The sequence below is a fragment of the Diprion similis genome, chromosome 3, assembly GCF_021155765.1.
Source record: "Diprion similis isolate iyDipSimi1 chromosome 3, iyDipSimi1.1, whole genome shotgun sequence".
NCBI classification, from domain to species: domain Eukaryota; kingdom Metazoa; phylum Arthropoda; class Insecta; order Hymenoptera; family Diprionidae; genus Diprion; species Diprion similis.
In genome coordinates, this window is record NC_060107.1 from 12,126,207 (window position 1) to 12,149,709 (window position 23,503).

The 23,503-nt window shown below is 39.1% G+C and overlaps 2 protein-coding genes across 2 annotated transcripts; both read right to left on the bottom strand.

Annotated features, from left to right (window-relative positions):
- Window positions 1-2,299: 2,299 nt before the first annotated feature.
- On the bottom strand, window positions 2,300-9,114 carry LOC124404675 (cytochrome P450 4C1-like). The gene is made up of 13 exons (XM_046879008.1): window positions 9,014-9,114; window positions 8,549-8,673; window positions 6,981-7,151; window positions 6,577-6,683; window positions 6,408-6,498; window positions 5,917-6,102; window positions 5,190-5,259; window positions 4,987-5,113; window positions 4,598-4,762; window positions 4,396-4,464; window positions 4,146-4,308; window positions 3,905-4,084; window positions 2,300-2,457 (listed from the first exon to the last, which is right to left on the bottom strand). The coding sequence occupies exons 1-13, from the start codon at window positions 9,112-9,114 to the stop codon at window positions 2,300-2,302; spliced, it is 1,713 nt and encodes a 570-aa protein (XP_046734964.1).
- A 2,195-nt stretch (window positions 9,115-11,309) lies between these two features.
- Window positions 11,310-22,672, bottom strand: LOC124404676. The gene is made up of 27 exons (XM_046879009.1): window positions 22,627-22,672; window positions 22,345-22,515; window positions 21,978-22,088; window positions 21,833-21,919; window positions 21,565-21,750; window positions 21,401-21,470; window positions 21,027-21,153; window positions 20,803-20,970; window positions 20,655-20,723; window positions 20,420-20,582; window positions 19,544-19,723; window positions 19,190-19,341; window positions 18,250-18,360; window positions 18,017-18,146; window positions 17,701-17,764; window positions 14,339-14,385; window positions 13,660-13,830; window positions 13,482-13,588; window positions 13,280-13,370; window positions 13,012-13,197; window positions 12,873-12,942; window positions 12,456-12,582; window positions 12,222-12,386; window positions 12,090-12,158; window positions 11,840-12,002; window positions 11,594-11,773; window positions 11,310-11,484 (listed from the first exon to the last, which is right to left on the bottom strand). The coding sequence occupies exons 1-27, from the start codon at window positions 22,670-22,672 to the stop codon at window positions 11,327-11,329; spliced, it is 3,369 nt and encodes a 1,122-aa protein (XP_046734965.1). The 3' UTR covers window positions 11,310-11,326.
- Window positions 22,673-23,503: the final 831 nt, after the last annotated feature.

Sequence of the window (23,503 nt, forward strand, 5' to 3'; positions counted from 1 at the left end):
CCAAACACTTGAAAAACCTGAAAATTTGAAAGGGTTGATGGAAAATCTGGAATTGTCATGGAATTTTTATTTTGCTCAAGAGCAAAACTGGAAATGTCAGTCTTCTTTCATGGGAATTAGAAATGATTTTTTGAGGTGACAAGTTTACTTTTTTTCAATTTGGAATTGAATTTTAACCGTATATAGCGTTCATAAGCTGAACTATTTAAGTTTTAGTAACTTAACTAGGACTGGCAAAATGGCAGGAAAAACTTGTGGCTACCGTGCAAATGACAGTTTTTATTTTTTCTTGTGCTTTCGAGTAATTGCAGTGTTCATGGCTTTCCTCCATGCGAAATTCCATGCGGTTTCCACTACCGTCAGACGCTCACAATTTCCAATGTTGGTGTAATTCCACCACACAATTCCAGACTTTAGAATTTTATTCGGATAGATTTCTGCTGAGAACTTACAATTAAACTTAGACTTTACGGCTGAGTTCCAACGTGAATTCCCATAACGGAGCGCTGTTTTTTTTTTTTTTTTTTTTTTTTTTTTCCCCTCCCTCAATTTACGCCGGAATCAATTTAATAAACACTATATTTTACCACAGCAAAACATATTTTTATAACTTAAAATAAGGCAGACTATAAAACTATTTTCTTAATTCAAGCAATGTTTATTCTGGTGAAAATTTCTATTACTACGAATTTTTAACGAAATTGAAACATTTCGTATTATTTCGTAGAAGATTGTAAATATGCATAGTTTTTTCAAAAATAATTATTAATTTCATTTAAAGACCGTAGTAGCTTGTAGATTTTTCACTGAAAAAGTATAAAAATTCGTTGAAAATCGTAGAAATCATTTTCACCAGGGTAGTCTCAGGCAGCCGTATAACTACTTGTCACTACACTTGATTTGACATCACTGTGCATGCACTTATACTATATATATAATTACGGGATTGACGAATGTCTCGCTAGCCAACTGATTTTCAGGCTAAGCGTGAGGTCACACGATTTAATTGATTTTACAACAAACTTCTTCTACACTTGTTCACCTATAACAATGAAACATACAATTTCTTCTAGAAAATAAAATTTATTTGGAACTTATAAGAAGAAATTCATTTTTATTTGGTTCAATTTGTTTTAAAAAAAAAAGATGCGGAAAAACCCTGGTGAAAATGTTTTTCTACGAATTTTTAGGAAAATTGCGACAGTTTTCACAATTTTGTATAAAAAAAAAAAAAATTGTTTTCGTATAAAATTGCAAACACGTATAGTTTCTCGTAAAATCTTGTAGATTTTCATGAAAATTTGTATTTATTCAGTAAAAAAATAAAAAAAAAAATAAATAAAAAAATAAAAAACCAACTACAAGGTACTTAAATTTTTAGAGAAGATTAACAATTGTTTACGAAAAACTATTTTTTACGAAATAATACGATGTGACACAAATTCTGTAAAAATTGGTAGTAGTAGAAATTTTCACCAGGGAACACACCCACGCACACATACACGCTATACATGTTGTTTTCTTCAAAATATACTCTTCACTTGTACAGTCTTCATCAATCTCGTGTTGTAATTTACGTACAGAGCGATCCGGAAGGATGCATACCGTTTAACGTTCAGTAAAATTCATTTTCTTGGTTACTTCGTATTATTTTGTGTAATGCCCAAAATCTACTACGAAACCCAATCTATACTAGAATATTAATAAATTCTTATTCATTTATTTTTAGTCACCGACATTATCTACTAGACAATGTGTTGTAGCGACACCGCCATTAACCGTACAAAAAAAACGCGAAATTCACAATATCGAATTTGTAAATCACTATACATATATATATATATATATATACTTGTAATTAATACTACAAAAGTTATAATTAATATTTACATGACATTTTCTGTTCACTGACAATTATTCGCAAAGAAAATTTAGTATAGTTAATAATTATAGTAATATTTACATACATAAAATATATATACGTGTTAGATTTTACGTTGCTGTAACGTACTTTCACAATTACAGACACGATGAATGGCCGTACACGTGGCCAAAACGATCATTTTCTTTAAATTGGCACAGAATGATGGTCAAAATGCTATTCATTGGACTTTACCTTCTAAGGATTTTAGATTAGGTGCGGCTCATCAATATTGATGTTAGGTGCTGTTAATTTCAAGTGGCTAGAAGAAATCAAAAGAAAAATAAATAATAATAAATAACACTGCACACTGCTCATCTGCGTGGTTATTATCATCAAAAATAGCACTCACAGATCCATATTTTGAAATCCGGAAGATTACAGTTTCGTTATTGCCACGTTGTAACCGTCTATAGACCGGATAGATACACCGGCTTTCAGTGGTAACGTGTCTAATGATCTATTACAGCTTAGTCTGTAGTCCTGAACAATTCTAGCTGTTATTGTTTTGATCACCATCATGGCGTACTGTCGCCCTAAAAATGCAGAAGGACAACTGTTATTTTATGTCATATAGTGTGAATTTCTAAATACAGAATGGTCCGTCCACGGAGTAAAAGGAGACAAATCTCCCCCACATTTCGTTAACAGAAAATAGTCCCATTTTTTGAGAAAAAGATGGAGCTATTCACAGTGTGGAACTGTTATTTTCCGGCTAGCGGAACATTCGAATGGATAATTTAATTTTCAATACAGAACGCATTAAATTTATGGAAGACAGTATAGAGAACTGGTATATATATAGCACGCAACTTCTATTTTTCCCATATTTACGATGATTATAAAAAAAGTTTCTTATTACCAAACATAGTAAAATTTATTATAATTCGTGTAACATGCAACTGGTTTCAACGTAAATTAGGAACAAACTGCATTGTGGATCTACTTTTTTTGGTGATGCTCTGTGGGCTGTGGCTCAAAAGGGCCAATGAAAATAAATTTGTGTTCATCAGAAAAATTAATTTGATTAGGGATCAATAGCTAAAAATATACTTGTGAAAAGTATACGTTATTCAAGTGTGCTTTACTTCATACTTATATGCTAGGTGAGTCTAGGATGCTTTCGTAGCATTCTAACTTTTTCTTTTTTCATTTCTTAGAATAGCATTAAAATACCGTCCAGCAATTATGCACGAGTTACCCATTATTTTCTTATTAACAAAAAGTTTCATTCAATAACGCTTCATATAACATGACCCGACTACGATGCAACCTTCTTTAGCACGGTTATGTTACCCCGAGATAGATACAGTACGCGAAAGTGTAATGGCTGTAGTCAACTGGAAGTAAGCGGTTCCACACTGTTAACAGCGCCACCTATACTCTGTTCCTGTTTTTATGCCTACAGTTCTGTCTCCTCCTACTCCATGGGTCCGCCGTCTGTTACAGTTTAATGCGCCTGCGCTACAATCCGAGAACAGCCGTTTTACAGGATGACGAACCGTCAAAAATTTACCACGATATATGTAACCTCAAAAATTTTGACAGCTGTTGGTGTTGAATACATCCGCTACCGACGAGTGTCAACATTTTTGAGGTTACGTTCATGACGGTTAGTCACCCTACCAAACAACTGTACCGGTAAATTACGGTATATGGAGAATTACATGCAGTTTCGCCGAGCGTCAGATCGGAAGATCACGACTGCCAATTTTGCTGTAACTTCTGTACACGGAAGCATTCTCAAAAACAAATGTTCTTTTTGTCAATCTCACTGTTGCAAAGTTAACATATTTGAAACTACTACTAAAAAGTGGATGAATTTTGGCAATTCTTATTCTAATCGGGCATGCAACGTAAAGTACTATTCCAAAGATTAGAAGCCTTTGATCTTGATCATTTTGGAATGATTACATAATTTCAAAAAGGTTTTCGGGCTTTTTCAGAAAATTTTTGGCTTGGGTGCTCGATTTGATGACTCACCAATGCAGCCCCTAATGCCACCGCTGAAAGGCACGAAAGCATATGGATGTCTGTCGATCGAATTCTCTGGTGCGAACCTGTCAGGATTGAACTTTTCCGGGTCTTTCCAGTACTTGTGATCGCGATGCGTCTCATACACGACCAAAGCGAGGGTGCAGCCTTTCGGTGCAACGCACGATTCTAATTGAACAGAGAATTTTGGTAATTCGAGCACTCCAAACAGTTCGACGTTCGCACTCACCGAAAACCAAGTCCTCTGTCGCTTCGCGCAATATTATTGGCCCCACCGGAAACAGACGGATGGTTTCTTTGATCACCGATTCCAAGTACTTTAGCCTTGCAAGTTTTTCCACAGTGACATCTGCATCTCCGATAATTTCGCGCACTTCGGCTCGAACTTTATCCTTTAGAAAGAAAACAACAGGGACTTCAGTGAGTGAGAATTTGAATTAGGAGTTACACATTCTAAAACGTTCTGCGAATATAAAAACCTGAACATCCGGGTGCATTCCTAGCATCACGAAAAGGAACGAGCTAGTCAGAGCTGTTGGGTCTTGTGCCTGGAATGATAGTTTCAAGCGGTTAACAGCAATAATTTCGAGGATATTCATTTCGAGCTTCAAAATTATCGGATTTGTTCAAATTTCTAAGCCCTTCTAAAATTCCCAGAAGCAATATTATGGATCCAATTACCGGAATCCAGATATTTGATATTGCATCTCTGAGCGCAATGTCGTCCATGCGTTCTACCTCTTCATTGTAAGCTGTCAGCCGATCTAGAACCGCTGTTCCCGGTTTTACCGAAGCATCAGAATTCGTCTTTAACGCTTGATACTCTTCCTTTTTTTTTGTGACGAGCTGAAATTTTTTTGATTTTCATACCCGCAAACAGTATTTCAAGCTTATGAACCATACGAAAGGTTTGACTATGGGCCAATTGTGCAATATATAAATACAATTGTACGAACCGCGATGACAAAGTTTTTTGGGTCAATTTTGAAATGATCCCCGAATTGTGGAATCAATTTATATATTTCTCTGATCTAGTGACAAGTTTCACGATATGAGATTCAGACACTTACAGATGATGCAAAGTCGTGCAGAATGCTCATTGCATTGGCGAATTGTCGACCAGGAATTGTGCATGCGTATAACCAATCGGGATACAACCAAACTTTCATCCCTCTCTCATGAGCCAGCGTAATGGCCCTGTAAACAGAAAAACAGTTAAAATCCCTATGAATAATCACTGAAAGGCTTGAATAAAATTTGTGAGTTGTCGCACTTTGTGGAGTAGTGAATGAAGCCCTTGTATCCGTCATGCTGAGATGTCCCAGGAGTTCCCATTATAGTTTCTGGAACAAAATGGCACAATCAACACTAAAATAATCAATAATCCATTTACCGATGACTCGAAACAAATGTTGCACAATTCTTGGTTCAAAATGCCTCCTCGAAGTTTAGAAGAAATCGGCAAGGACAGTTTTTAGGTTATCCTTTTGGAGCATACATTTTTTAAATGATCGTATGATCGTCAAAATTCTCACACGGAGGTTTTTGGAGTCACTGATTACGAATCCACTATCAGATTTGCGAAATTCAAGATGGCGGCGAAAAATTTAGAAAATTGTAGAATTTTGCTGAAAATGACACTCAGGGGGTTTTTTCGGCCGCTGATTAAGAATCCGAACTCAGATTTTCAAAATTCAAAATGGCGGATTCAAGATGGCGTCGGAAAATTTGGGAAATTGTCGAATTTTGAATTTTGAAAATCTAAGTTCCGATTCAGCAACCCGAAAACCCACCTTCACTAAATTTCAAGTTATTTCCTTGGTTAGATTCCTCAAAAATGAATTTTTCAATTATGCTAATCAGACTGTATTTTTATGTCCGTTCATTACTAAAGTAACTAAAAAGTGCAAAAAAACCAGATCTGAATACGTAAAAATTAAATAAAGTAGAAAAATTCAATAAAATCGAGTTGGGAAAATCTTCAAATCCGATCTACTTACCCAAAACCATGTCAAACGTACAATCGTCCATGTAGTGCATTATATCGAATTCCCCTGCACCGATTTTACTCTCCAAGCGCTCAACGCAACGCCGGCTGTGTCGGTCAAAGCAATCGACAAACGCATTCAATGGCTTGCCATTTACCATCGGCATTATCACTTTACGATGTGCTCTGTGGATGGAACCTGAAGATAGAACGTCTTAACTTTATCCCACACAATAATACTGCAGAAACGTTGGTAAAATATTTCTACATTGCTATTCCACTGCAAAGTTACAAAAATATTTCAGCTATCTTGAAGTGTTATGCATACACTACAGACAACGCAGAATATTGCAATGATATTTTGAAATTTCTAGTTGCCGTTGAAGTATTATAGATACATATTGCAGCAACGTTGCAAAATTACTTTATTGTACTCCGCGTTAAATTTTCTGCGCAAACTTTGTAAATTTACGTGTCTGTAAGAATGGCGTTTGCAGGACGTGCCTGATTCAGTAACGAGACCTTGACCCAAGTATGCCGCCAAAAAACGGTATTCGAATGGCTTGTACGTTGCAGTGCTGCTGTTGAGGACTACCTAAAACAAAAATTGTGGCAGCTGAAAGTGGAGCTTCTTTTTGCGGTATTTCTGCGTAAATAAAGTAAACCCACTCACTTCGATATCTCGAGGGTTTTTGACCACCACGATTAACTTCGGTCCCATCCAGAGACGAAAAGGATCATCGTACGGCTGACACAGTTGAATAATCCGGTTCAGCAGCTCTAAAAACAAGTGAATGAAAACTAAAAGCTCGCTTTTACTCTCTGCTTACATTCTCATATTAACGTAACCGTTGAGAGGAAAGCAGAAGGAAAAAACACTTTTGAAAACTACTAAGTTATTTACGTCGGTGGTTCTTCAATTTCACATTTTTGCTTGGTTAAAAACCTATTTTGAAAACCTCGCGTTTCTTGTACGTTTCACAAGAGTACGTTACGTACAAGTCGGGCCTAAACGTTGCCGATTATCGAAAAAGAAAACACTCAAGACACATTATGGTTTGAATTCAATATTTTTACCATCGCCACGGCAGGCAAACCAAAACGCGTTTCCTACGAACGGAAGAGCCGGTGGTCCAGGCATTTGTGAAGCGTGTTTATAGAATTTCCACTCTCTGTGACACCATTCCCGAAGTTCATCCGTCACTATCCACATGGCTATGGAAAGGCCAATGAAAAAAACCACCAGACCTGAAAGTAGAAAAGCACCAATTACAGATCGAAGGGGGTATTATATTTCTGATTTGGAATGGCAAATCCTTTGTCATTTCGCTTGTTTTGAAGAAAAGAAGGAATGTGTGAGTATTGAAGCGAAGAACAAGTTCCTTCCGAGTGAAAAAAACGTGAATATTATATATAAATCTGGCGTACATTCGACGAACTTACCGCACTGTTCTAACGAGTCTATCATTTCGATTTTAAACCACATCGCGGAAGTGTTTACACAACAGTGACGCCTTTTTGGAGTTCCCTGCACAGCAACAGTCGGAAACTGAAGAGGCGGTACTTCGAGCGAATGCCTAATGTACCTCTATTTATTAAAATTTAGTGACCCCTCCTGAGACCCGCCATCTCCAACGTTACTCATTGCACTACGATATGATTACATGTACTTGGTGATGCGCACAAATTAATCGGATGTGACTTCAATTAATCACATCTTCAGGCATTGGCGTCATACGGCAATGGTCTAGTGTTGCTGGTTTTTGGAAACGTTAATGTTGTTACACGGCTCAATCAGCTGCTGATCATAAGAAAATATTTTGTCACATTAAACATGTACTTACTGCCCATTTATAGTTTCGTCAAATTTGAAGTACTTAAAGAGACTTACAAGTGAAATCCAAGTAGTTTCTGGAGCAAAAAATGCTTTCGACACAGCCTATTGTCTTTATTATGCTGTTTTAATTCTCCGTTTATTTGAAAATACTCGACAAAAAAAAAAATAAGTTATAGGATCGCTAATAAATTTTGGAATCATGGAGTGAATCAATCCGCAACCCGACATCAAATTTGAATATTTATGAACGTTTATTGAAACGACGTAAATCTAGAGATTACTTTAAAGTATAATAAGTTTCCTTCATATTAACGATTCGCGTGAATTATCCATCAATATCAGGATGGCTGGCATATGTAAAAATGCCCATATTATTACTGAATTTAAAAGATATTTTAACGCAATTCAAAATTCAGAAGCCTCGTTCGATACGCTGGTAGATATGAAAAAAATCATTACCACGGAGCTACGGGAGACTAACTATTACGCAATTTGAAATATTGGTTATGGTAAATACACCGCAATAAGAAATTCATTACACACGGACACGGACTTGACCGGTAGATGTCTACGCACATTACACCACTGCAAACGGTGGAGAACCGACCAGCGGCCAACGGTTACAGAAATTGTAGAATTCAATAAATATCGACATATCAGATGCATATAACGAAAATAACATAAATCGCAGTTACGTATACAAAAAAAAAATAACGTGATAGACCATGCGTACAGCTTCCGTAAACCTTACTTTTTTTTAACTGAAATGAAAGATCAGAGATGCCACGTATATCATTCACATCATTACAATTTCGACACGGCATCATGAGTAGAGATTTAACTACTGCAGACGTGTTAGTCCAATTAAGACAAAAAGTATTAGGAATCTTACTTCCTAGGCTCGGAACCAGAAACGCCACTTGCGCAATAGTTCTGGATGGATAAAAGCACAAAACAGTTTAACCAGTACTTGCTGACCCCTGAATAGCTTGGAATTCCTAATGCCGAATCCATAAGATTTGCGCGCCTTACCTAGTTGCCATACTTCTAATGTGAGGGCTAAAAATCAAAAATGGTATAGTCGAAAGTTACCAGCTGACGCACTCTAGTAAGACTCACAGTATCGCATTTTTCTACATTTAAAGATAGATTGACAAAATGGTGTCAAAACATATTTCCAACATGGTTCTATAAATTTTTCTCAATCCAACGTTTTTTGCGAAGACAAACGCGTGAGATACTCTGTTTACAATCGATCCTGCCTAAAAATTACAATCGAAGGTCTGATTCGTGACCTCCATCCTTTGTCTCCATCGATCCTCTTCCATCACTAATCTCTATACTAACGACATGGCTGACTAGAGTCCTCGACATGACTGAGTCATTTAGAAGCAGACGAAATCGACAACAGCGCTTCAATAACCTCAATGGAAGCAATGAATCACGTCGTTCACTGTGTATGGCATTGGTTAAAGTGACAAAACCATGTGACTAAATCGGTTTCTGATAGGCTATAACCCACGTGACCCGTTAGTTTAACTTCGGGTATTGCATCGCTAGTGTCGATTTTTGGGGCTTCTAATTAGCACAAGCTGCCGTGTGCTGGAATCATAGGAGACCGCCATCCAGTTAGATCAGAGATCAGTGCCTTTCGTTCGATTACATTCAATGGTTCTTTGCTGTTCCACCCACTTATCCTAAGCCTTCGACAGTTTCGCCTTCAGATCGGCCTCCATGTTCACCGAAAATCCGTGAATCCTAACCTCTCATGCGTCGTATACAAAAAACAGTTTCGTAGTGCTTTGCACGTAAAACTTTACTATTTTTGTTTTCCGCGTCACCAATCAAAATTACATCTTATCGGTGATAAATTGATCCATAACATCAGGATTTAGCAGTACATATAATAGAAATTTGTTGAGTATCGCACATTATTTATATCGTATATATGAAAGACAGCAAAGGAGGTGAAGCTGCTACTCTAGACGATGACTAATATGTTACAGAACCTAAATGTATACGCAAAAATTCATACCAAAAGTCTCTCCATGTATCTATCAGTAAAAGACCGTGCAACGTTTTCGTATTTAAATATTTCTGAATTAAATATTCCGCATTACAATTATTGATAAATTTTTCTCACTTGTTTTCAAATTTGTGTTTAATGTCTTTCACTACATTGACTGGACAGAATTTATTATATTGACGACGGTATATTTAGTTTTACGAAAAAAAATGATTGAAGTAACAATCTTTGCACTAACTAAATCGATTTACTTGATTCGACGATTTTCTTCAGTCCATGTATATTTTCAGAAGCTTTGAGTATTTTTACTCTCATCCAGACTCAAGACAAGAAGTATTTTGTACGTATGATCAAAGGCTTGTTGGTAAATATTTCAACCATTCTGATCGTGGCAGGTCTGATTCTAATTATCGGTGACTGGAAACATAAACAAATTCGAATTTTAACTCTCGCTGTGAAATTACCCCGACCACCAGCCCTGCCGTTAATTGGCAACGAATTTTAATTTGCCTGCAAGCCCGATGGTCAGTATATTATAATGACTTAACATGCGCTGAAAATTTTAACCAACGCTTTGATCACTTCAAATCAATGGTCATCATATTGCCTTGATCTGTAGAACTTCTCAATCGGATATTAGAAGCAGCAGAGCCTTACGAAGACTTTTACTATGACAATTTTGTTTTCTCAAGTTTTTGATGATTTCGTGTGTTTAATTTTTTTTTGTATCGTTCATCCAATTTACGAAAAGTAATTACAATGTTGAGTTGGTTGTTTTTTGTAAATTTATTGCGTCTATAAAACATGAAACTTAAGATGGATATTTTATTCCTTCTGTTGATAGCATGTCCTTCCGAATTTTCAGTCTAATATCATAGCGTTCAATTAAAATTACTATCTACTCGTGATATGTGCAAATAATAGCATTATGTAAAAATGATGACTTGTAATTAAAATTTATGAACGAACAAACTTTTGTATAGTTCTACCAGGAGGATTTCGCAGAACAGTTATGTCATACTCAAATATCTGACAACACTCGTTAGCAGAAGGCATGGAGTTGCCTAGAGTCGCTTGGAAATGTTCGATAGGTGAGATCTTCTCAGTATGGATAGACAAAGATTTTGTCAATCATTTACGAAAATGAATATAGATATTGTCGTGGCTTTATTGAATTACGTTGATGTGACAACGTTGTGATTTAGATTTTAAGACATTTTATTTCGATGCAGTCTCATAGATTTGAATAATATTGAATCTTTGTTGACAGTGATGGTGATCTACTCGAGTCAACTTCACTATCAAAATAGAAAAATACATAATATACATTAAACACTTCTTAATAATAATTGGAAATTTTAGATGGTGATTTGCACCAGCAACAGGACGACTCTCGCTCATAATAAATAAATTTTTGAACAGACGGTATCCCATGGTTGTTGAACAGGATTTCAGGTACATAAACCAACTTCCATCCATCACTGAGAAACCTCCGAAAAATCAAATTGATCCGCAGTAGGTCAGCCCTCCGTTTTTTCGCGGAGAGAAGAATGGGTGAAATTACAATCTCGTGATAGACACTCTGTAGCCGTCAACAGCACGTACAGAAACGCCAAACTTCAGGCGCAGTGTTTGGAGGGATCCACTGCAGGCGATTCTGTACTTTTGAACGACTCTAGTAACGAGCGTTTTTATCAGAACCATGGCGTAGTGCCTTCCTGAAAACGCAAATGAATTATAACTAGAAGAGAAGTTTCTTGGCGCAATCCCACTCTCTGCCACCAAATCGCTCATCGTCTAATGAGAGCAATCTCGAATCAAACCCACCGATGCAACTCCTGATGCCACTGCTGAACGGCACGTAGGCGTATGGATGCCTGTCGATCGAATTCTCTGGCGTGAATCTATCGGGATTGAACTTCTCCGGCTCTGTCCAGTACTTCGGATCACGGTGAGTTTCAAACACCATTAGCGCAAGGGTGCAGCCCTTCGGAGCGGTGCATGTTTCTGAAACAGGGAATTCTTACGACCGAACTACTCAAATTCCCACACTCTACGGCTTTCCGAACTTACCAAATTCAAGATCTGCTGTCAGCTCGCGCAAAGTCATCGGTCCCACCGGAAACAAACGGATGGTTTCCTTGATCACCAATTCCAAGTACCTCAGTTTCGAGAGATTCTCCATGGTCACGTCTTCATCTCCAATAACCTCGTTCACTTCCTTCCGTACCTTGTCCTGAAGAACACAAATTCAGTTAGGTTACTCGGTAGGAGAGTGAGAAGTATAACCAAAATTTATTTCAATGCGCATGAGCATGCGAACCTGAATGTCTGGGTGCATTCCCAGCATCATGAACAAGAACGAGCAAGTTAGTGCAGTCGGATCCTGTGCCTGGAACAGTTTAACATTAACATCGTAACGTCGTTCAACCCTTTTTACTCGCTTGAACCTTACCGGCATCCAAATGTTCGATATCGCGTCTCTCAACCGAATGTCATCCATTGCTTCTGTCTCTTCATTATGAGCTATAAGCCGGTCCAAAACAGCCGTTGGCTGTCTATCCGAACCGTCGGAGGTTTTCTTCGAAGCATAATACTCGTCCTTCTTTTGGTTGACAAGCTGGAAATTTGTTTTCGATAAGAATGTCAACTGGAAAGATACGATTGGTGAAATTCATGAGGTACTTACAGTTTCTGCAAACTTTCGCAGTACGCTTATCGAGCTAGCGAATTGTCGCCCGGGGATGGTGCAAGCATAAATCCAGTCCGGATGCAGCCAGATCTTCAGGGTTCTGTCGTGAGCTAGAGCAATCGCTCTGCAACACGGATTCTGAATATTAGGATAAAGATTGTTGCGAACGACCAGCAATGCGTCTGAAGAGTAAAGCTACCCTAATGTGATGCACCGAGTTCATTGCAAGTACACGAAACTAATACATATTTTAAACTCCAACAGTTTTTGTATGGAACATTTCTTTTATACGGCAACTCTCTAGCGAGGTGAACAGGATGAAGAATATTTTTGACTGCAAAGCAGTTTTAAAAAAAATCGGCAAATCGTATTAAGGTAACTTTACTTGTGAATGAAAATACGGAATCAATGCACCTTGAGCAGCATTCTATAAGGCCCTTGTACCCATCATTTTGAGCAGTACCAGGAGTTCCCATCACGGTTTCTGGAACAAACGCAATGATATTCGGCGCAATTCTTTTGCCCTCCGGTTATTCCACTGTTTTCAACTCACCCAAGATCATGTCCAAGGTGCAGTCGTCCATGTAGTGTATTATGTCGAACTCCCCCTTGCCGACCTTATCCTCCAGACACCCGACGCAACGGCGGCTCTGCCGGTCAAAGCACTCAATATACTTGTTCAACTCCTTCCCGCTAACCATGGGCATGATCACCTTGCGTTGGGCTCTGTGCGTGGCACCTAACAGACAGAATCAGCGCATTGTGCGTATTGAAGGACAATCAAATAACGCAAGCGAGATCATTGTCACCGTCATCCATACCAGAATCTGTAACCAGGCCGTGACCCAAGTAAGACGCCAGAAAACGATACTCGTACGGCTTGTGCGACGCAACGCTGCTGTTCAAGACTACCTGGAACATCAAGTGAGCAGCTCAGGAAAGATCTTGTGCATCCCGTGAGTCACTACTCAATTTGTTCGGTCAGCAATGCCCGATAACTTTGAGGAGTGCGCCGGTGCTTACTTCGAAATCTCGAGGATTCTTTATCACCACGAAAAGCTTCGGTCCCATCCAGACGCGAAAGGGTTTGTCGTACGGTTGACTGTATTCCATTACCCGGTTCATTAATTCTGTGGATGAGATAGTGAATCAGTATGTCGGTTCTTTGATGAATTGTTTTTCGTATTTGTATGGTTATTACCGTCAGGGTCCCCGGCAAAGAACAATGCGTTTCCTATTATCGGAAGAGCCCGAGGTCCTTTCATTCGCGAGGCACTTTTTAAGAACTGCCATTCTCTGTGACACCACTCTCGTAGTCCATCCGCTAGTATCCATATGGCAGCCAAAAGTCCAATTAGTAGTATCAAAGTACCTTAAAGTGAAAACACATTTGGATTAGAAATAATGATGAGGGGTTATACGAAACGTATTCCAATAAATTTGAAAATTTTCAGACACATTGTAGCAACGTGACCATACAAGGTCTTGATTTTTGCACACACACTTGCGCAATATTTCTGTAATGTTGAATACACAGTTTAATGCAATATGCAATAACCTCACTTTACAACATTACTGCAATGTATCTGTAATATGTCAAACACAATAAGAAAATTGACAGAATGGTGCAATATTTCTGTATTGTTTTGAGTGCACAATTCTAACTGCAATGTTGCTGCAACATTTTCGCAACATTGCAGCAGTAATATCAATACGTGAGTATTGTAGTAATGTTTCTGCAACATTACAGATCATGTAGGGTAACGGTGTGAATAACGTTTTGAATGTAAGATATTTAAAGAAAACTGTTTTTTTTTTTTACCACCATCAACTTTCGAGATACATATTGATCCTAATTCATATCTACAGACTAAACTCACCCCACAACCCTGATAGCGAGTCCATCAGGTCCAATCTAAACCACATCCTCAAAGAGAGTATAAGTCTCTACTATAAATTGTAGGACTGCATTCGGCAGTTGGTGATTTTACAATATATCAAGCTTTTGCTTTCGTATGGCGCACTATCAAATTGAAGTTTACTGCACGAGCGTTCGTTTAAAACTGTAGAGCTGGTAATACTCCGTGTGCGTGTTCGATGTACTTGTATTTATTGGCATTTTTTACCTTCCCTTTCCCCCCTGAAATTGTGTATTTTTCAGCGCTATTTCGAGTACAGAGATTTAATCAGACAAACTTCATAATGCTAATATCAACTACTCGAATGAGCTGCAATCAATCAACAACATGTCTAGCCATTGGCGTCATTCGGCAACAGTGCTATCGCGGTCTAAGCCAAATATCATCATAATTTATTCGACGATGAATGATTATGGAGGGACCTTCCAAAAACATATTTGCATCGTTAGGTATTTCGATTTAATTATAATCGGGCGGAGTGTCGGTGTCAAGGTGCACGAAACGTTCATTTCGAATTTGGTAGCAATCATTTCATCTTTCTAATTCTCACCCTTCAACCCTGTAGTGTCATTTGACTCGCCTCATGACCGTGAATTTAAAACCTTGAATTCAACGTTGTCAGAAAAATGGAACTACTGATCTCAGTGTATGGAAAATTAACGTTTTGAGCCAATCGCTGACCAATTGATGGCATACTGTAGACAATAGTACGGTAATCAAACTTGGAAACTGAGATATTATTTATCAGCTGCCTTCGTAACGCCTGTGAATTAATGAAGGTTGGCGCTTTTGTCGATTTTCTGCTGAGTTTTGAACAGCATAGCGACCATTTTCGTAAGTGGATACGACGTCAACTTCAGGCTCATCTTCATAGTCGTTGCTCAATTGAACTGAGTCGTAGCAAGACTAGTTTCTCTACAGTTATGTTCCGATCGATTCTTGGACGATCAATTTAATTCAATTGCTTGCAACAAGTTTAATAATTGAGTGCTATAATCTCAATCTTAAATTTCTTCATCTTGGCCATCAAGGTCAAAGTGTTGGCATGAAATAAAAAGAATGGCTAACGGTTCCCAGGCTCACGCGCCACAAACTCAGCACATGGTAAAATCTAGCGCTGTAAAGGAACGACTGATGCACTTGATTACTTTACGATATTTGTGGACACTTTGGCCAGGGTACGAGTGTCAACTAGGTGGCAACACCATCTAGAACGATCATCTTCTTTGAATTTGAACCTTTATAGAACTCATTATATCGCATTGGTTAATATACACTAACATTTGTAATCGCAAAATTTTGAGTAGTTTAAACAGTAAATAGACGCAGACAAAAACTTCATTAAAAATTGTGCTTCAACTTTTCTTGAAATCACCCCCCACCCACCCCCCCCCCCCCCCCCCCCCCCCTCTTAACATGTGGCAGTTAGAACTGTCAGCATTTCAGTCTTCATTACGTATTCACTTTCATGCAAATTATCAGCGTGAATCATCCATCAACTTCAGTAACCTGCAGTGTTTACAGTAACATTATGCTGCTATTGCTTTTGATAGACGTATTGCATAATATTGATTCCAGAAAAATACACTCTATTAGCAAGGACAATTCTTCTTTTCTCCGTAAGCACGAAACTGTAATGATCTAATCTGAAAACTGTCGCCAAGTCGATTATTAGAGTTACTTGCAAAGTGTAAAAATCAATGAATTTATGAAACTGGCATACATGCGACAAATTTCAAATCGAATTCACAAAATGTGATGATAAAAAAAAGAGATGGTGGTAATTATAAAAGTTTCCAAGCGGAACAGAACATCAAACTTGGACACGAAATTTTTTTTCATCTTTGAAACTCGGGTTATCCAAGGTCGTGTCATTATTTCTCTACCCACGTCATTCTAGGAAATCTGACGTCCTTACAAAGCCCTCAGTTTATTTATTAGGCTTGGCATTTCTAAGAATCTTCAATTATTTATAAGAGCGTCAACGATGCGTAAACGGAAGATCAATTTCAAAGCTCGCGTCGCGATTTTTTACTTTGGAGTAAGCTGCACAAATCAGTTTTTGATAATTGTATTTTAAAAATCTGCTTCATAAAATTGGAAATTAACCGATTCGAGGTGGAAAATCTTACAAAGGAATTAGATATAGTAACGATCATATTTTACGTAGAAACTGGAACGTCGTTTATTGTCATTCGAAGACAAAGCATGTTGCTGTATAATCCGGTAGAAAAGTACACGAATTTCACCGACTTCTGTTCAGTAAAAACTTATCTGCAACGGCCAATTTTTCTGCAAGTAAACTGCCTGTCCTGGAACACGATGTTAAGGTTTTCGAATAAGATTACGTCCCGTTTGGACGCTAAAATTGATTAAAAATTGAAAATGTGCCATTCTGACATTATTTCTTTCACTATGGGCTTTCGGCCTGGAAGTATTGAATGAACGGTATGCGTCATTCTGTCCTTTGTAAAATAGGTCTGACAAAAAAACGATACATGGCAAAAACCTGAAGGAACCAAGAGCTTTCTTTACTGTATGTAAGTCAATGCATTATCAACAAATTGTTCGTTGGTGACCGAGTCATATCGACACACGTTCAGCCACTATCTCGCGAGGCTGTCCCAACCCTAGCTTTTCCAAAGGGAAACCATCGGTACATCCTGGATGGCCAGCCTCGGAGACCCCTCGGCAACGCGATAATCTAAAGCCCTCATCAATGCTTAGATTCTCGTTGCCCAAACGCTCTCACCGAACCGACTCGGGCGTCGCTCCGAAAACAAATGAAACTCGCTCGGACTCAAGCGATCGGGATTCGCGTAGATCCCGCCCTCTGGTGGCCGATCGGTACATCCGAGGTGCGACATCTCAACCGTCACAACCACAGTACTGCTGCTGCCTAATTTTGGCAATCGCACGAATTCGAAAGCCGCTCACCCCCAACCCATCGGATACGTAGAGAAAGGGGAGAGGCTTCGTTTCATCCTACTCGCCGCATCCAAAGAGGAGAAAGGCATTCCTCCAGCCCTCTTCGGCACCCAAGGTCAGCCATGTGCTTCACCGTCCCTTCCTCAACTCTCGCACTCAAACACAAACACACACACACTCACACTTACACAGGCATTCAGATTAAGTTAGAAAAAGAAACGCTACCGGTCGGGGCGTGACCGATCGCCATGCGGGGCGCTACCTTTATCACTTAGTTTTATGCTCTTTTCGTTGTCAGAATACATTCAACAAGTTTTGCCTCCTGAAACTCGCGATTCTCTTCGAACCCCGTATCTCGTCCGCTCTCTCCCATCCCCCATTCTGTGCGAGCTCACATCCCGTCACAATACTTCACAATACACTGGGAGTTTTGCCAATATATCCCGGCATAACTCAGGGCTGTAAAAATATCCAAAATTGTTTGGTTTTTAGATGGACTGAAGGTCGGTAACCTCTGAGAAGTGATTCTGTTGACGAATATGTTTGGGACGTTTTTCATGTTACAGCGTTGGGCTCCGTTAGCATGTTCGTCAAATTTGTGCGTGTGGGGGGGGGGGCATGCCCGAAGTCCCGGCCGGGCTTTGATTCGCGCTGTTTACGTCAGCAAACGGCGGCGCTGAACCTTCGGCTCTCGCTGTTGCGTTTACTTACCCAGCGACACTACCATCATTTCACCCGTACGGGAATGTCCATGGAATTCCGCTGTCGAATCTTCGTTGGCTTCATCTTCAGCGAGCTTAAAGACCATGTCGACGAGCTCTAAAGCCCGCCGCACATGACGCTTGTTTTTTCAGAACAGTGTTTCAATTGAATAAAGGCATTACTAATCTTTGGGACTGCATATGCATCGGAGTCATCTACAGAGCCAGTCCAGCAACACGCACTGTGTGAAGCCAACATGACACAGCAGCCAGCACGGCGGCCAGCAAAACAGCCCGCTTGGAACCCAGCAACGAATCAAGCAGGTAATCTAGCATTGAAACAAGCGTCGTAGCCTAAATCGGAGAGTTCGCATTGCATTGCTCCATGGGTTTCCTTTCTATCGTGATGCGCTTGCGCTCCGCTCCGACTTCGAGACGACGCTTTTGGCTCGCCCTGGCTACCTTACACCAAATCACTTTAACGTGGTCAATTATTTGTTATTCCAACGAATGTCTTCCCATCTATTGCACGCACGCAGAAATTAATGACCATGATACCGGATTGAAATGCAATTGCAAGTTAAAAAGTTTAAGAAAGTTCGAACGTTAATCCATTCACGGGAGTAAAATTATCATAACATTCCTGTATTTTTACCGGCTCTTCATTCATAGCGATGACCTTGGATCGTCTGACCCTAATAGGTATCGGCGTTTCAAGTAGATGAAAATCGAATGGATCAACTATCGACAACTGACACTATTTCAATTGTGTTATTATTTTACTATTTCAATGATTTTTTGCTTCACTGTACGACCTATGTGTCTTAAATAGTTTTATTCAAATTTGAATACTTATCAGCGTAATTAGTGTTTAAGCATGCAGCCACGGGTCTGAAGAAAAGTTTCATCTGCAATCACCATGAAGTATCGTTGTACGAACATGCATATGGTTATGTCAAATAGCATTTTATACGCACTGTGTGACGAAGGAAAATTTTTTATACTCTCCTCAAAGACGAGGAAAATAACTTATAATTAATCAACGTAACAGGTTTGTATGAAAATGAGGGGTTTTGAAATGTAGAATTTTTATTGTATCGATCCAGATACGTTTAGTTCTTTACTTTAGTTCAATATTTTCAATTATTTCATACATGAGTTATTTTCTGTTTATTCATGAAACTCTCGTGATTGAGATGTTGTACCCATCTACAGAGCGAATGGACACGCCAGCCTTTAGTCGTAGCGTTTTCAAAGATCCTTTGCAACTAATTCGGTATTTTTGAACGATTCTAGCGACCAACGTTTTTATCACGATGGTGGCGTATTGTCGACCTAAAAATTTGACAAAACAAATCGATTATTTCACGTTTTGCACATTGTGCGGAAAATACAATCAATTAGATATCTGATTGATTGCAAGAAATTATTTATAACGCAGTTTAGAAGTTCTGCGAGATTCTTGAGCGTCAACAACTAATCGGATTAGTGTGTGCAACTTCACATGATCTGTGTAACGGAAATCGGTGAAACCCACCGATGCAGCCTCGAATGCCTCCACTGAATGGAACATAGGCGTAGGGATGTCTGTGGAGTGAATTCTCGGGCGTAAATCTCTCAGGATTGAACTTTTCCGGATCCGTCCAGTACTTCGGATTACGATGAGTCTCGTAGATTATCAAAGCGACGGTGCATCCCTCCGGGGCGGAGCATGTTTCTAAAATCAAAATAATTATTCCAAATAATTTATAGTGTAGTGAAAACATTAACTGAATAAATACATGTCAAAATCAAAAAAACAAACTTCACTTAATCAAGTGGAATTGGATTCCAGAAGCGTCTCTACAATTTGATAAAAAAATATGATCAACAACGCAGATTCAAGTTGCAAAAATTTGCTTACTAGTTACTTGAAAAGTCACGTTAATGATCCTTTCTTTTCAGTTTAATTGTGACGGGTACCTTTCATTTGTTCCAATTTAAACTCTACCGATTGTGTGGCTTTTTAGACAATCGAAATCATTTTTTTATACAGCATAAATTAATTGATGACAACCCATCATCAATTTCAAGTACAATGTTGTGTTGATCAGATGTGACGGACTGAGAATGCGATGAAAATATCACGTCGAGTGATTTTCAAAAAAATTTTGTTACAATTGGACCAACGAAGCGTTTTTGCCACCGACAAAAATGACGTATTAACGTAATTACTTCGAAATCATTGATAACTGGGTATAGTAACACAAATTCATGGAGTACAAAATGTTTGCTACACTAAGAAGACATTATTCTAGTTAAATTGAACTTGATTAAATTTGGTCATTGATCTGAACCTTTCATTGAAGAATTTCTTTATCGATATTCTGTGTTCAAACCGAATGCCATGTACATCCCGGAACTTTGGACTCACCAAAGTCCAAGTCTGCTGTAAGTTTGCGCAATATTACCGGCCCAACAGGGAACAGACGGATAGTTTCCTTCATCACCATTTCCAAGTACTTTAACCTTGAGATTTTTTCCATCGTGATATCCTCCTCTCCGATAATTTGACTCACCTCAGCCCTCACCTTCTCCTGGCAAAGTAAACTAAGGTTATCGTAACTGAGTTTTGAAGCGATTCATTTTATCACAAAAAATTTGCTGACCTGAACATCCGGATGCATTCCTAACATCAGAAAAAGAAACGAACTCGTGAGAGCTGTTGGATCTTGAGCCTGAAATCATTACACGTTCATCTTAAACATGAGACTACAGATGGATTTGTTTGGTGTACACATCCGGAAATCTATTTACCGGTATCCAGATATTCGATATCGCCTCTCTAAGCTGAATGCTGTTGAGGGTTGGCTTTGTTTGTTCGTTGTGACTAACCAGTCGGTCTAGAACCGCTGTCTGCGAGCTCTTGAAACAGTCAGAACTTTCATTCAGCGCGTAATATTCCTTCTTCTTTTGGGCAACGAGCTGAAAATTTCTTCGGTTGGGTTATTTGACAAACGACGCATTCATCGAATACTTACATCTCCCGCGAATTTCCGCAAGACGCTCATCGCACTGGCGAATTGCCGACCAGATTCCGTGCAAGCGTAGACCCAGTCAGGATATAGCCAGACCTTCATCGACCTCTCATGAGCCAGCGTAATGGCTCTGGAGAATAAAATTTAGGTAACGTACTCAGCACGCAATATTACAAATATAGTGCATCAGCGTTGCTTTGTAAAGTTTGAAATAATTCAAAGTCATTCCAACAATCTAAGTTTACGGATTTTGTCCCGTTTCATTGGGTAATGCTTCTTTAATGTTGAATGCCCAGTTTAAACACGTAGAATGCAATCATATGGCCTTGCAAACAAGCACTGAAAATTCGTAATAAAAAATGTCAGATCCATCTCACCTTGTGGAACAGTGAATCAAGCCCTTATAGCCATCGCGCTGAGCAGTACCAGCAGTTCCCATAATGGTTTCTGTAAGAAAGTGGTTTCATGCTAGAGGCCATGGGAGCTAGTAATGGCAATTACTGTTGCGTGAAATTTTCAAGTACAATTATAATCAGCCTACCCAAAACCATGTCCAAAGTGCAATCGTCCATGTAGTGCATCACGTCGAACTCTCCTTTGTCGACTTTGCTCTCCAAGCACTCGACACATCGTCGACTATGGCGGTCGAAACACTCGATGAACGTGTTCAACGGCTTGCCATTTACCATGGGCAGGATCGTTTTACGATGCGCTCTGTGAATGGAACCTGGTCAACAAACCGATTTGAGAAAATTCGCCGAAAGTAACATGGCAGTCATATCGCGGTTTGTGAATATAGTTAGACTCACCAGATTGAGTGACCAACCCGTGACCCAAATAAGACTCCAGAAATCGGTATTCATACGGTTTGTAAGATGCCACGTTGCTGTTGAGAACTAACTAAATCAACAATATTGCATGCTCTCTTTTGGTCACAACCTTACTTGATGGTACTCACTTCAATGTCTCGAGGATTTTGTATACCAATGAACAGTTTTGGTCCCATCCAAAGACGAAAAGGGTTATCGTAAGGTTGACAGACTTTGATTAACCTGTTCAACAACTCTAAGGGCATCAAAATATTCATCGTTTGATTTTCAAGAACATTCAAGAGTCCGAAATTCCTTATTATTAAAAAGCCAAAATTGTCATCAAGAAAGAAAAGTAATCGATCTCGATGTAATTTACTGTTCTCGTGAGTCTCAGCGGTCAGAAAAATAAATACTTAACCACAAACAGAACATAGTTTCAACAACGAGAAAAAAATAACTCTTCTGTAAAAATCCTTAAGCCACACGTTTTTCTCGATAAGAGTTATTACCGTTGCCATGGCATGCAAAGACGAGTGCGTTTCCTATCAACGGAAGAGCTGGAGGTCCGGGTAACTTAGCGGCACTTTCCAAAAATTTCCACTCCATGCGGCACCATTTTCGAAGTCCACCCCCCAACAGCCATGCGAAAATCATAACTCCAACAGTGGGAACCAAAAGACCTGACGTGAGTGTAAAAAACACATACACAAATTCGCATATGACAAACGTACGATCACATTATATACTTTTATAATACGGGTGCTGGTAGCTAATGTTAAATTAGAACTCACCCCACTGTTCCAAAAAAGAGTTCATCAGCTCAATTTTGAACCACATTCTCCAACTGGTATAATATATCGAACACACGTCACGTGGATTGCTGATGAAACACTCGGTTTGTTAAATGTCTGACAGTACTTGTAGATCACCTTCACTGCGTGGTCGTTTCTCCGGAACTCGGTCCGACCGTCCGGTGTGCCTGTATTTATTGAAATTTGGTTACCCCTCCTGAAGCTGCGCAGCTGTGTCACGGTTACGTTATATGTTTACATTAGAAGTTTGATAAGTTGCTGCCTTGGTGCTGCAGCGAAAGCATGAAGTAGATTTTTGTGACACAAAGCTTTTACAACGCCTTATTAGCTCGGCGACTGCCAAGGTGGCCGACTTTCGAAATCACCGATCAGTGTTTTGAAAGAACCTTTGGAGGTCGATTGCAGATTTAGTACTCGAATTAGTGTTGAGGATAATCTAATCCGTTATGAAATAAGAGAATCGCTGAATCGACGTAACGTCAATTGTGCACTGCTACAAAGTTAATTAACTCTGTGCGTGACTCGTGATTTTCCTTGTGCTAAGTACTAATGTTCGCTAATTATGTCGATTTGTAAGACTTCAGTTGTTGAGCATCTAAAAACGGTTAAGCAAACTTGCTGTTGGTGAATAATTGTCGTGTGAATTTCAGCAGTAAGTGGAAATTACACGACAGTCAATTTGAAGTGTTTAGCCTAATCCGAAGTTTCTTGAACAATAACTTTGACGGTCCACATAAATGAATTAATAAATAAATGCAGAAATCAATTTTTCAAGTGAAACTTCTTCAGCGGGCAACTACAGAATATTGTGAAACGCTCTGTTACGGATCGCGTTGATATGAAACCCCCAAGCGAC